Raw genomic sequence first — 15,590 nt, forward strand, 5'->3', positions numbered from 1 at the left:
AACATGCCCTTGCACAACTACTCTTCGATTGGCAACTATATAATTAGTTGTATCTCATCCATTGTCAGCATTATTTATTTAACTGTTTTTTGGTGTTGATTTGTATTTATTTATAGCTTTTTTAAGTTGTTTTTCTATTATTACTCCATTTTATGGGCGTTTCGCCCTCTTTTTTGTAGATGGGTTATAAATAAATTGATTGATTGATTGATTGAATTTAATTTCTTCTGCAAGAATTTTTTTGGAACAATTTCCAAGGAAAGGCGACAGTTGACTTCGTGTCCTGCAAAACAGATTATATTTTTTAGAAACTTCGGATACACTTTGTAACAATTTTATCCAATTATTAATTTTTATTTGTATTGTTAAGAAGAAACAATGCTCTGGGTTACGATTTTGCGACAGAGTAGATGAGATTTCATGTTCAACACTGTTTTTATTTTTCTTCTATCTTCTAATATGTATGGATTTCTTCTGCTGATCCAGTTCCTACGACAATTCTAAACAATAAAACCCCATAGCTAAGCATGACTGGCATCCCCTGAAATAAAAATCAAGCTGCTCGCCAGCTGTTTAAATGACAGTTATATCATGTTCTACAAAATGAGTCTTTTAAAAGGAAACAGTTAGTTCAAATTTTTTCTGATATTTTTGACTTTTTTGACTTGCATTTCTTTTATCTATTTTTGTTTTTTTAGTTGTACCGTGAAGAAGAACCAGAGTGTTCTGAGCTGTGTATTTGCAAAAGTATGGATGAACTTTCATGCACAATACTGTCTTGCGTGGAGCGAAAGCATTGTGAAACAAACTTGGCATTCTACAGCCATGCAGGGCCTGCTTATCAGGCTTATAGAGGAGAATGCATTTGTTATTCTGGATCTTTCATATGCGCCAGACCTGAGCCAGGTAAGCCAGATTTTATTATTCATCTTTAACAGACAGTAAAAATAAGCAACTGAAACAAAAATGATAGACATAACCAAATGTTATACAAAGGTAATTGCAACCCTCGAACTTCACGGAATGTGATAGGATTTAATTGGCCCTTTGCTTAAAGAACCACGTTGAGGAAGAAAAAAAGAATTAATTTGAATCTGAGGGGTCACTTGCTTTCCACCTTCTGGTGGATCTCAGAGTGCCACATGTGTCATACAGTTCCACCACGCTTGGCATACTTTTGCCACGCTTAAAACGCACCACTTTGTGTATGCAATACCCCAATGTCAGTAACTCCTCATTTTAGTCATAGGAAAGAATGAAGTAAATTTTGAATTACTTCCTATTATTCTTCGCTAAAGGGGGTGACAGATCTTCTCTAGTATGGGTCATTTTGAAGATTTAATTCATAAATAACGTTTTTTTTTTTTATCTAATTCCAATAAATAATAAATAAATCCTAAAAGATAAAAACATCTTTTTTTTTGTTCAGTAGTGCATCACACTAACGATTCCAGCACTCGAAGATACACATTATAATATCCTAAACAGTTGTTTTTCTCTCTTGGAAAAGATATGTCTTTGTGATAGGTCATGTTTGGAACTAGTTTTGACAAGTTGACAGTGTGGTATCTTAGAGCTCCAAGTTCAGCAAGGAAACTTTTCGGGTCGCTCCTGTTTATTCTTACTAATTGACACTTACCAAATTTGGTTTACTAGGAAAGTTGTATGAGTGACTAGGAGGAAATAGTAAAGAATAATAAGACTTTTTTCAAAGTTTAGCATGAAATTATTGTTTTATAAAATCCTGAGCATTCAACAGGGGTCATTTTTAGTACAGTAGTGAAGTATACAATAATTTTATTCAGAGAAGGGGTAAAGCATGAGAAACACAAAAAAGGTGATTTATACGAAAATCACACAGAATTATGCAACAATCTAATAATTACAAGGATTCCAGGGAGCCGTGATCAGAGACTCCTGTGGTTGGGCTCCTTTTGCAGGATCGGTTTCTGTTTCCAAGTACTACAGGTTTTTCTGGATGACCCAAACTCCTGGGCTAGACATAAAAGATTTATCTCAAAGAAGCAGTGTTTTAATTATTTGATCATACTATCATACTATCAGATATACTACCATGGTTACTCTACCCAAACTAAGGGACATTTTAACAGCAACAAAAAACTTCAAAAGCGAGAAAATTGGCATTTTGAAAAAGAAAAGTGTACGCATGTATTACGCATTGTACCACAAATGCATTGTTGAATGCTTTGGCATGTTTATCACATGACAATATTCATAGATGAACTTTACTTTATTAGGATGCTTTCTACATTCCATTTACTTATTGGTGCTTTCCGCTGAGCGCCTTTCAAAGTTTGGCAATAATGGATAGAACTTGACTTTTTCTTTGCAGGCACATACACCACTCCAGACTAAGGGTAGTAGCACCCAAAAGGCTAATAACAAACAAGTTTAGCTCCTAAACTATTTTTATAATTTAAAAAGGTTAACATTGCTGTCTCTTTTGCACTTATAGTAATAAAATTGGCTGTAGTTTGGGCTTATCTGTTGTCTTGGAATAACAATAATAAAAAATGATTAATATTTATTAGTAATAATTGAGTTCTCGAACGCACCTAAAGACAAATTTGACTGACGTTGTTTAGCCTCAAGTTATAAACTCTACTGTTTGAGTTTATGATCTTTGAAATTCAAACTTTAATTTAAAAAAATATCAATCTATGAAACACTAATGAAAAAACAGTATATAGGCTTCTTTCCTCAAAATAAAATTTTCTGTTACACTTTTTTTTTTATTCATTCAGTGCAAAAAGCGTGTCAGACCTTTCAGAGATTAAATAAAAAAAAACAAGTTTTTTTAACTGAAAATAAGGAGCGACATTAAAACTTAAAACGAACAGAAATTATTTCGTATATGAAAGAGGCTGCTTCCTCATCAACGCCCCGCTCTTTACGCTAAAGTTTGACTCTGTCTCTCAATTCTTCTTTTTAAAACAGTAAAAAACTTTAGCGTAAAGAGCGGGGCGTTGATGAGGAAGCAGCCTCTTTCATATACGAAGTAATTTCTGTTCGTTTTAAGTTTTAATGTCGCTCCTTACTTTCAGTTAAAAAAACTTGTTTTTTTATTTAATTTCTGAACGTTTTTGAATCAATGCATGTTTTGATTTTGGCTCTCCGCAGAGAAATAATTAAAACGAAATTTGCATTTTTTTTTTTTTGGCTAAATGGCTTTCTCATAATTTTGATCGAATGATTTTGAGAAAAAAAGAGCGGGGGAGGAAGCCTAGTTGCCCTCCGATTTTTTGGTCAATTAAAAAGGCAACTAGAACTTTTAATTTTTTACGAATATTTTTATTAGTAAAAGATTTACGTAACTTATAAACTAGCTTACGTAAAGAACTTTTGTATTCTCATATTTTTATTACATATATGGGGGGTTCGCCCCCTTGTCAGATCCTCGCTCTTTACACTAAAGCTTAAATTTTGTCCCAATTCATTAAGAATGACCCCAGAATCACAAAAGCCGTAGAATAAATAGTTGAAATTACTAAAAATACTTTAACGTAAAGAGCGAGGTATTAGGAGGAGGTGAGCCCCTCAAATGGGTAATAATTTCTGTTTGTTTTAAGTTTTAATGATGTTCCTTACTTCCAGCTGAAAGAACTTTTTCATATTTATTTTTTCATTGTGTTTTTAAATAATGCTAGTAAATCCTGCGCTCCCTTCATGGAGATTTTCTTCCCCCATGACAAATTATCGATGAAAAGTTCCCCCAGCATATCCCTCTCTTCTCAACCTCTCCCCCAACCAAAAAAATCCTCCTGAAAACGCCTGTACACTTCCCAATAACCATTACTATATGTAAGCATTGGTCAAAGTTTGTAACTTGTTGCGCCTCCCATTGGGACTGTGGGGGAGTAATTCGTCCCCAAAGACATAGTTATAAGGTTTTTCGACTACGCTGAATAAAATGACTATCTCAGAATTTTGATCCGTTGACTTTGGTAAAATAATTATGGTGGGAGGGGGCCTAGGTGCCCTCCAATTTTTTTGGTCACTTAAAAAGGGCACTAGAACTTTTCATTTCCGTTAGAATGAGCCCTCTTGCAACATTCTAGGACAACTGGGTCGATACGATCACCCCTGGGAAAAAAAAAAACAAAACAAAAAACAAATAAACACGCATCCGTGATCTGCCTTCTGGCAAAAAATACAAAATTCCACATTTTTGTAGATAGGAGCTTGAAAATTCTACAGTAGGGTTCTCTAATACGCTGAATCTGATGGTGTGATTTTCGTTAAGATTCTATGACTTCTAGGGGGCGTTTCCCCCTATTTTCTAAAATAACGCAAATTTTCTCAGGCTCGTAACTTTTGATGGGTAAAACTAAACTTGATGAAACTTATATGTTTAAAATCAGCATTAAAATGCAATTCTTTTGATGTAGGTATTGGTATCAAAATTCAATTTTTTAGAGTTTTGGTTACTATTGAGCCGGGTCGCTCCTTACTACAGTTCGTTACCACGAACTGTTTGATTTGGAAATCTCTTTTTTTGGTTCATTATTTCAAGGGCTCGCTAAAATTTAAATTATTACGTAAAGCAAATGTTTTTTTGGAAAGGCCTATTATGCTCTAAAATATACTTCTAGAATTGGGCGCGGATGCAGGGGCTATAGATGACACGCACTACCCTCAATGTTGAAAGGACAAAAGGTCGAAATTCTAAGCCGTATTATAAATCTACTTCATTAGGTTCTGTTAATTACTGTTGTTCCAAGTAATTTTATTAGAATTTGTACATAGATAATCTATGCAACTAATTAAACTGACATTGTTCGATATGAAATCAAATGCAGGTTTAATTACCTACAAAAAAGATTTAATTAACCAAGGAAACATTAAAACACAAGGCACTTGTTAAAAACGAATTTAATATTTTCTGACATTAAATATAGTCTCTTATTTTGAGCTAACATTTCCAATTTTATGATATTTATCACTTTCCTTAAAGTGATTTCTTCGTGGCTCTGCACACCTTTAGACCTCATAAAAAGCTTACATTCTTTTCTCCTTTGGGAAAATCGTAATCAAGAGAGTAACACCAGTAAAAACAAAGCATAGAAAATTAGGTATATGGAAGAATAAAGAAAATAATTTACTTCATACATATTTCTTTTTCTTTGTACTCCTTTTACTTTCTTTTTCATGTTTCCTTGGAGGAATTATGGCCAACTCATGCCATAGTCATACTTGTAAATAAAACCTGGAATGTTTTTTAAGGACACGAGTTTTTCCTTCATTTTGGCGTCACACTCACAGTACCAAATAAAGTACCAGAAGTACCAAAATAAAATCATAAGAAATTGCTCAGAAAAGTTTAATAACTAGTAGGGGTTCACTCCCAACAGGATACATTATACTGAAGAAAGTTGTTAAGTTTGGATTTTTATAGAGTCTTTTTTTAAATAATTAAAGAAGCCAAAAGATCAGCTACTGCTGATGAACATGAGGATTAGTTTTTTTCTATATTTATTGCTTATGAGCACCCGCCGCTTATGTTCTCTTTTTGTGCCAAATAGAATAAATGATTTTTTACTGTTTCTGGTGTTGAAATATCAAAAATGTCAATTAACTACAATGTCCAAACTGCTTGATTACCAACACAAACTTGTGCAAGTTGGTGCAAGTTGGCAACTTTTTCGTAGTGACAATCCCAGCAAAAAAGTTTAGATTATAAAAAATAAATTGAAAATCCTTAGGCTATTATAAAAAGTATTGAAAGGGCTAAGTCTCGGAGCTTTTTTTCTTTGGCTGGACCTGGATATCAGTATCCTATTTTGTTCAAAGGTTTCATCACAGACAAACAGAGAGTTTATTTTTAAAATTGTTAACTATCATGTTCAGTATGAGTTTATGAGTTTCTAGATATGTTCAGCATCAGTATTCTGTTTTGTTCAAGAGATCTCCTCAGAGACAAACAGAGAATTTACTTTTAAAAATGTTGCAACTAACTTCTTGTTGATTTTGTAGGCCTAATACTACTAAGATTTTGCAAAGATGCAGTTTTATGTACTTAACAAATGCTGTTTTCACCACCCCCTTTATGCTATCACGAGAGTGATTGTTATATTGCTATTCGTCTTGCCAACCTTGTCCTCATTAATGTTTATCTCCCCTGCGACCAGAAATCCCTCCGAAGTTTAACTAAATTTACAAAATTTTGCGCATTAATAAAAAGTCTTTTGAATGGCATTGAGAGTAGTGGACTGGATTGGTTATTAATCGGTGATCTGAACTGTAACATTCACTCTTCATCAGTGCGGACTGAGCTTCTGTTAGATTCCTTACCGAATAGTTACAAAATTTTGAAGAAAGATGCCTCCCATTCCTATATCCATAATAGTGGCTCACTTTCAGACATTGACCATTGTATCGTTTCTTCTGGTCTCGTCTGTGGCGAAGTCCATGTTGATCAGGATGAGCGTGATTACGACCATCTCCCCCTATCCCTCACTGTTACCCTTAATGCTACTGCGGAGAAGAACCTTCGTCCCAATTCTAGAAAATGGATTTCTAAAAGAGAATGGAACAAAGCTGACTGGCCTCTTTATTTTTCTACGCTTGTTAGCCTTCTATCAACGATTAAAGTCCCTTTTAATCTATTGTGTACAAGCGTTGGGTCCCCACAAGCCAGAATTCAGCTTAATATTTATTATAGCCACATTGTATCGTGCTTAAAGAGGTCTGAAGAAGTAGCTGTTCCCCTATGTCGCTTTAGAGCAAAAACAAGAAGTTCAATTTGGAAGAATGACCCAGAGCTCAAAACAAAAAAAAATCGGGCTAAGTTGTGGCTAAAAATTTGGATAGCTTGCGGCCGCCCCTTAAGGGGTAGTGTTTTCGATATTAAACAAAAAACAAAACTTGATTTTAAACGCTATCTTCGAAAAATTAGGTACAATGGTGCTGAATTTCCTAAGTCTCCTAGCCAGTGGAAAAAAGTGATCAATGCCGCGAAGTTTGATAGATCGCCTACGGCTGACCGAATCCCTAATGTATCATGGATCAATCATTATAGTAAAATTTTCGATACAGTGATATATGCGGTTCATTTTCGTTTTGCCAAGCTCTGTTCTAATCTGTTGCCTAACAAAATCATTCAAGGTCATGTACCTCCCGTTAGTGTTGACCGTGTCAAAAGAAGTGTAGAGAGACTTAAATCGAAATCTTATGATATAGACGGGATCAGTGCTTTTCACCTCAACACCGATTCGGAGGAATTAGTTTATCACTTGCAGTTACTTTTTCAGATGTGTTTATGCTCTTCTTTAGTCCCTGATTCTTTTTTAGTTGGTAACATTACGTCAATTTTGAAACGCGGTAAGGACCCAACTAGTTGCGCTTCGTATAGGCCTATTACGGTTGCTTGTACTTTAAGTAAAGTATTTGAATATGTTTTGCTCCCTGATCTCCTGTCTAATGTAGATTATATGTCTAATCAGTTTGGCTTTAAGCCGTATATAGGATGCCAACACGCTCATCGTGCTATAGTTTCGCTATTACTTGAAGCGCATAAAAATGGTTTTGAGGTTCATTTTTGTGCACTCGATGTTTCAAAAGCTTTTGATTCAATTTGTCATAGCCAACTTTGGTATTCTTTAATCCAACTTGGTGCAAATGTGTCTATTATATCAACTCTTCGTTTTTGGTATGCTAATTCATATGTTCGACTCAAGTCAGGTGACACCTACGTTGGTAATATCCCCATCCGTTCTGGTCTTAGGCAAGGAGGAGTCTTATCCCCTTATCTTTTTAATGCTTGTCTTTATTCTGTTTTGCCACGTATTAATCCATCATGTTTTTTAGGCCTAACTAATCTTTCGTACATTGCATATGCAGATGATTTACTTTTGATCAGCCGCACTAAATCTAGCCTAATTAAGTCGACCCAGCTTGTTTCTAAGTCTTTTGAGGAAATCGGCCTCAAACTTAATACTGAAAAATGTGAATATTTAGTTTTTAATGCTAAGCATCAAAGTAGTGATCTTGATTGTGGTTATTTTTCAGTTAAGCTCGTTTCTTCGATTCGGTGGCTTGGTATTAATATTTGTTCATCTTTATCAGCTTTTCGATCCTGTGGGCTAAATGATATTAAAAGTAAACTTAAAAAAGGGTACGCGAAAATTGTCCCGAACCGAGGCAGATTTTCACGAAAGGCTTTATCCAGACTTTATTCTACATATTGCGATCATTCTATATTGTTTCTTTCCGGTTTGCGCCCGTTGTTTAATAATCAAGATTTGCAGGGCATAAGAGTTATGTATTTTCGTTATTGTAAATATTTATTGTATCTGCCGCGTTCTTATAGAAATCAGAAGATTATCAGAAAGTTTTGTGCCACTGATATTATTTTCGTTTATAAAAAACTCTATGCTAGATTAGGTGCTGAGGCCTGTCAACGCTTGGGCCCTTACCACCCTTTGATTAGACTGTATTAATTGTATTGTTTGTGTTATTTCGTTTTTCTTTCCTTAATGTTTTTACTCCGCTTAATTTGTCAAAACAAGCGGGTAACAAATAAATTATTATTATTATTATTATTTATTATTAATTTCCTGGTTTATCTATGTTAGTCGCTCATATACTTTGTTAAATCAAAGTATTAGTTAACCTAGTTTTGAAATGACAGTATTTAGAACAAAGTTTGCAAATAAGGAATAATATGGCAGCAAAAATATCTTATACTAATAAAACAATGTGTTTTAAGCGCACTTTTGAATATGGAAGTGTAAGGTTTTGGTTCCTCTCTTTCTTTCTCTCTGTCTCTCTTTGGCTACATCATGTGGCACACTTTTGTAGGGCTTTGATTCCTCTCTTTCTTTCTGTCTTTCTCTTTTTGGGTGCATCTGGCACACATTTTTATGGCTTTGCCTCCTCTCTTTTTTTTCTCTCATCCTCTCTTTGGCTGCATCATGTGGCACACTTTTGTAGGGCTTTGGTTCCTTTCTTTCTTTTTCTTTGGCTGCATCATGTGGTACACCTATGTAGGGCTTTGGATCCTCTCTTTTTTCTCTCCATCTCTCTTTGGCTGCATCTGGCACACATTTGTAGGGATTTGGCTCCTCTTTTTTTCTTTCATTCTCTCTTTGGCTGCATAATGTGGCACACTTTTGGAGGGCTTTGGTTCCTCTCTTTCTTTCTCTCTTTGGCTGCATCATATGGCACACTTTTGTAGGGCTTTGGTTTTTCTATTTCTTTCTTTGGTTGCATCATCGTTCAGGAATATAAAGGGTGCCCTGAGTCGCACATAAACTTTTCAATGTGTAAAATAATGTTGTTATTATTAAAGTCAAACAATCAATATTATTGCGTAACAAATATTTTGTAATATACAATTGATGAAATATTTAAACATTTTGGGAAGAAAAAACTTGATAGGTTACATAGAGCTATTGGTTGGTACTTTCTATGTGAATTAATAAAACGACTGAATGAAAGGTTAAGTAGGTCCTTGTTCTTGAACTATAATGAATTTATTTTTTTTAGCAGCAAATTTCAGCAATTCTATTTGAATAATAGAAGTAGAAGTGTTTTACGGGTTTTTCGTCAAATTTTTCTCTTAATACAAATTCTATCATCAATTTATCAAAATTTTATCTTCCTGCTTTTCTAACTTCATTCTCTTAATACTATTTTTAGTCTATTTTTTTAATACATTGTAATAGGAAAAGGGAAAACAGCAAATCATAAAAATGCCCTGTATTAAAATTTGACCTATACATTTTTTAAACTTGGAGGGAGAGTTCATTCTCCAAATCTATTAATTTTCGCTTCATTTTTTAGTAATTTTTTCGTCACTCGTGTATGTAGGGACGTTACGTCACCAAAATTGACGTTCCAGCCCCTACTAGAAGAAGGAAAGCTATATAACTAATAACTATTGGCGACGCAACCGTACAATCATTGAGGATAGGGGAGCGGAGTTACTTTTGACTATACTATTCTTATCAAACAGTTTGTGGTAAACGAACTGTAAGTAAGGATCGATGCGGCTCAATAGTAATCGAAACTCTAAAAAATGGAGTTTTTGATATGAATTGATATATCAAAAGAATTGGCTTAATGTGCTGCTCCCGAATATAAGAGCTTTATCAAGCTTTTGATTGATTTTCGAAAAATTGAAAAAACACCCCCTTGACGTCAAAAAAAATTCAAATAAAACCACACCATTAGATTTAGTGTATTAGGGAACCCTACTGTTGAGGCTGTAAGCTCGTATCTGGAAAAATGTGAAATTTCTTATTATTGCCATTAGAACTGATCACGGATGGTTGTTAATTTTTATTTATTTTTTCCAGGGGTAATTTTATCGAAACAATAGTCCTAAAACACCGACAGAGGGATCGAACGAAAATTAAAAGTTCTAGCTCCTTTTTTAAGTGAACAAAAGACTGCAGAGCAGCTAACACCCTTCCATATCCCAATTTTACCCAAAATCATCCGATAAAACTTTGATAGAGCCATTTTTTCAGTGTAGTTTGAAAGCTTCAAAAACTATGCATTTTGAGATAACATCCTGGGGAAATAACACAGTTTGGATATTACTATGCCTCTGGAGAAGGGATTTTTCCTTAAAGGTGGGGGGAGCCGGATTTCTCGGCATTATATCAAAAACATCTGGAATTAAACTTTAAAAAAACTTTTTTTTTTAAGCAGAAAGTAGAGAACAACGTTAAAACTTAAAACGAACAGAAATTACTCCGTATGCGAAAACCTCTGTTCCCTCCTCACTACCCCGCTCTTTACGCTAAAATTTCTTATTACTTTAAAAAGTAGGGTTTAACAAAGAGTCAAACCTTAGCTTAAAGAGTTAGGTTTCGAGAAGGGGTTAGCCCCCTTTCATACGGAATGATTTCTGTTCGTTTGAAGTTTTAATGTCGTTCCTTACTTTCAGTTGAAGAAAATATTTTTCGAATTTAATTTCTCATGGTCTTATAAATAATGCGGAAAAATCCGGCTCCACATTTAAGAAAAAATCACCCCTCACACAGAAAGATCCTCTAGACAACGCAATCCCGACAAAAGCTTACCCATACAATTATCCTTTAAATCTCCACGCGCCAAATTGAGTTGGCAAAGAGAACTTAAGAAAAATAAAGAGAATTTGTTATAGGAATTTTGGCAAGTTTCCTCAGTGTAAAATTATTAAAGAGTTTTTAATGATCAAAGCGTGTAATTCTCTGTTAATACACCCATTCTAAAACCCTAAAAGAAAAGAACAGCAGATAATCTTGATATTAGGTTTTTTCTTAATAGGCTTTTTTAATATGCTTAAATATCTCAACTTTTGGTTATTCATGATTTGGATAGTGATGGCAAACAGAAATAAATATCGAGGGTTACAGAAATTTACATTAAGAGGAAGGTACGGGCTTAAAGAAAATGGTTTTATTCATAAATTATTTTTTGTAAACATCACACATTTACTTATTTTTGGCATTTTTATTGGGGGGAGGGGATCTTCCCAAGCTAATGAGAGGGCAGCTATCGCCTTAGCTCTCTTTTACGATATGATGAAGGTCTTTAATGAGGGATTTTTCAAGGGAAAAATTTAAGAAGGGTCTAAACATCAATCTAGTGGCTTTTGGTGGGTTTCTCCTACTTTTTGAAGTCGCCCGTTTTAATAATATTCATTTGGTCGCCAAGGGGAAAAGGGATTATCATTTGGGTATAGATGGATTATCGTAAAAGACAAAAAAAAAACACACATATTCGAAGTTCCAGGACTTCGCTGAAGTATGGATGTTATGACTGTTTTTATTTTAATGTAAGTTCCTTTTATATTTACAATATTTTTTGGATGAGTAGCCCTATGGTCAATATATTCATGTAGGGTTAAGGTTCCACTGTTAAGAAAAAAACCCTGTTATTTCCACTTGTTGTTTGTATCTTCGTCAACTAGCTGTGAGAATGCCATCCGTGTGCACCCAATTCTTTCTTGGAGTGTTTAATAGGTTATTTCTGGCTTAATCTAACTCAGCACTTTCACAAAAAATCTTCCTAGAGGGTCTCTTTGCTTTCCTTATTTCTCTTCTAAACAGTTTAGTCCTTCTGATTATGCATCCCAGTCCTTAGGATATTCGTTCGGATAGTAATTCCTACCAGTCTTCAGGTTAACTTTTGTTTGGACTCAGTTCAGATATTTGCGAGTAATTTGCTTGCTCTCCCTCTTCAACACGCCTTCATAACGTTGCTTAATTAAACGCCTTTCTAGGAATTGGGAGGAAGATTTGCGAATTTATGGCCAACATTCCATTATAAGTGCAGAAATTTGTTTTTTTTTACATCTCTCAACATATTTCTTTGCCGCTGGAATTTATTAATTTTTCGATATTTAATATTAATTTTATTAATTCGATATTTATTTAATTTATTAATTCGATAATAATTTTTTGAATATATTAATTATTCAATGGTCCGAGAATGAGAAAATGACTATAATAAGCGTTCCTCTTATTAAAAAAGTAGGGCTCAATCCCCTATTGCACTAGGTGGTTTTTCACGCAGTTAAATACTTCAAAACCTCCAGGCCTCCTCCATCTGTTATAGAGCCTTTCCCTAGCTCCTTTACCTTCTTTGATAATGGTATTTTTCATCATAGCCAATCAGATTTTAAACTGTAACGGAAACAAAATCTCTAGAAGAAAATTCAGATTATTTCCAGATTTCTAAATTTTGTGAATGGCAAACACACGCTGTAGAAGCGGTCCTTTTCTACCTATTCACATGAAGTTTGGCTCCCCTGACCTTCCCTAAGCTCTATCTTCCGACGCTTAAGATATTAGATGCGATTGTAACGTTAAGCAAGCTCAACTCAAATTTAAGCTCTTTGTTCTATGACGAGCATAGCAATTATCATTAACAGTGATTGTATCATTCTCAGAATCTCTTCGCTATTGCTGTCTCCAAAATCTTGGAGTTCACAAGTAGTGACAAGGACTCTTTGTGGCTTTATAGTATCTTCTCTTCGTCAATGCTCATTAACTCCAAGGGTGGGATCTTTCATATACAACTTTTGCCATTAAAATTAACCTTCTCATCAGCGTCAATATTTTTTTTCTTGAGTGTGGATTTTCATCACTAAATCTAGACCACCACTCACAACACAGCGTTGTCTAGACTTCAGCAAGGACTTGGTCTTGGAGGAACTCTCACGCACACCCTGCCCCATCCCTTTCGACTTTTCATCCAGGGGTTATTAAGAGCATGCAAGATTATTCACCGTCTTACAGGGCTGCCGCTTGAGTAGTGAGCTCAAGGTAAGGCACAAATGCTCGTGCTTCTTTTTAATTGGTTACCGTGGACACGGGTAAGACCGGCTTTTATCTCCTGTGCCTTTTTCCCTAATCTTCACATAAATCTTCACCACGGCTCAGGTTCATTCATGGATTGCTTCCACCTCAGCTATTCCACCCTCGACAATATTCCTTGCTCATCACTTGAGTAGCCAACAAAAGGTCGAGAAATATCTAAAGTTGGAAGGTGGCATAACTTGGTTGCACCAGATCCTTATGCAAGGGCATTAGGGTGGACTCAGCCTATGGGACTGGGCAAGCCATAGGATATTATATGCGTATTGTCAGAAAGAGTGTCTGGCTTTCGTCAAACTTGCACTTCACTAACCCCTGACACTTCCGCCCTCGACCTTGTAGTTTATCTCTGTCATCCACCGTCATCTATGGCTCCTAGTTCTAGAATTAACCAAGACATAGGCCCTGAGATCCGACGTTAGCCTCATGCCCATAGGTATTCCAAAAGGAAGACAGCTTCCTTATAACACTACATTTTTCATTTCAATCCGTCCTAGTTTCAGAAGTTTTCAACGTCTTTTTGAAACTTTACATGAATTTGTTAGTTCACCAAATTTTTACTCTTGAGCTAATAGAAAATAATTGTTAGATTTCATAAACCACCTTCAAACAACAATTCTTTCTCCTTAGACAGTTTTTTCAAATCCCGATCTTAAATTTGCTGTTACTATAGGCTGAGGGTCGCTCTTTATTAGGTTGTAGTTATTGTTGCTACCATGGTAGGTGGCAAATTATAGGATGCTTATATCTTTGATCCTACATTGTTATCTTATCTAGGATATTAATAATTGCAGAAACACTACAATTTATGATTTAAAAAAATGAAAATAAAGCTGCTGATAGTTCTTTCAGTGCAGAGAGTTTTTGAAAAATAAGTGAATTTCCATATCATACAGGCCTTACCAGGGCTATACCTAGGAGTTTTGTTCGGGGAGAGTTATTTTTTGCAGGGATGGGTTGACTAGAAAAACTTTTAAAACACATCAGATGCTTATATGCATTTTTGTTACGTTTTTACGAGTCAGAAGTAATTTCAAGGGGGTCAAACCCCCTATACCCCTCCTATGGATATGGCCTTGGGCCTTCCACTTCAATATTTTCTGTAACAGACTTACCGCGAAATATTTTTCTTCCTTAGAATATTATGGATTTCACCACCTACGTACATCCTTTGTTATTTTTCTAAGAAACAATTTAGGATAACAATTGAACCTGAAGACTCCTTTCAAAGATTTTTAATGCATGAGAGGCATTGTAGAGCGTCAATCAAACAGCTCACGCAAGAACTGAAGAAAAGTGTTATTATACTTTCATCAGCTATGGGGAAATATCTCTGTGATAAAGCTTGAAAATAAAAATTGGATCACACATATAAATCTCAAAATATGTGAAAATGACTTTGCTAGAGTCTCACAAAAGCATCAATGAATAATTACTCTACCACGTAGTTAGTGGAAAGCCAGATATTTAAAAGTAGGGCAGTAAAGAACGTTCTAAGACTTTAACTGTTATACAAGACGCACAACAAAACGAGGAACCAAAATAGTTAAGAAAAAGACGAAAATAAACGAGGCTGATTTCCTGTGAGTGTATAAAACAAAAAAAGGAATTAAATTGCACTGGATCAAACTTTATTAAAACAAAACACTATTTAATCATTTAACAAGTAGCTGTCCAAGAAGAAACAAAGCTCTGAGGACGGACAATTGCAACAATCAATATCCAAGTTCGACTAAATAAACTAATAAAATAGATAAATAAATGCAATATTAATGAACAAAATAAAAATCAAAAATCAATCTCTCTCATCAAAAAAAAAGACTACACTAACTATGGTTGATCATCCTCTCCTCCCAATAAATACTTCTTTAATCTTTTCTTAAATTGCTGTAGATGTTCAGCCACCATAATACTCGCCAGAAGCACATTCCAAACGCTTGGTCCCAAATGGTGAATAGTAAATCCTGCCTGAGTACTCTGGCAGTACTCAATATGCTGTGAAAAATATACTAATCGTCCAGCTTTCCCTTATCAATGTTCTGATTAATAGTATCCCTCTTTGTCGCAGTTATTTGATATAATTTGAAAATTCTGCAAAATCTATTAAACCAACTGTAAAATCCCGCGCAGAATCCTAATATCAATATTATCCTACTAACTGTCCTCAAAGTTTAAGCACTTAAAAAACTGTAAACAAGATCATAATTTAAACATTTTTGTCCCTGGACCAATTTTACATCCATTCGTTCTGAAAACTAA

The 15,590-nt window shown here is 34.8% G+C and overlaps 1 protein-coding gene across 1 annotated transcript in view; it reads left to right on the forward strand.

The window, feature by feature from the left end:
• LOC136037579 (uncharacterized) overlaps window positions 1-15,590 on the forward strand; it is a 178,402-nt gene that overhangs the window by 104,038 nt on the left and 58,774 nt on the right. The window contains exon 7 of the mRNA XM_065720300.1: window positions 699-906. Within this exon, the coding sequence (XP_065576372.1) occupies window positions 699-906 (208 nt within the window). The remainder of the gene's footprint in view (window positions 1-698; window positions 907-15,590) is intronic.

Source organism: Artemia franciscana, chromosome 17, assembly GCF_032884065.1.
Source record: "Artemia franciscana chromosome 17, ASM3288406v1, whole genome shotgun sequence".
NCBI lineage: Eukaryota > Metazoa > Arthropoda > Branchiopoda > Anostraca > Artemiidae > Artemia > Artemia franciscana.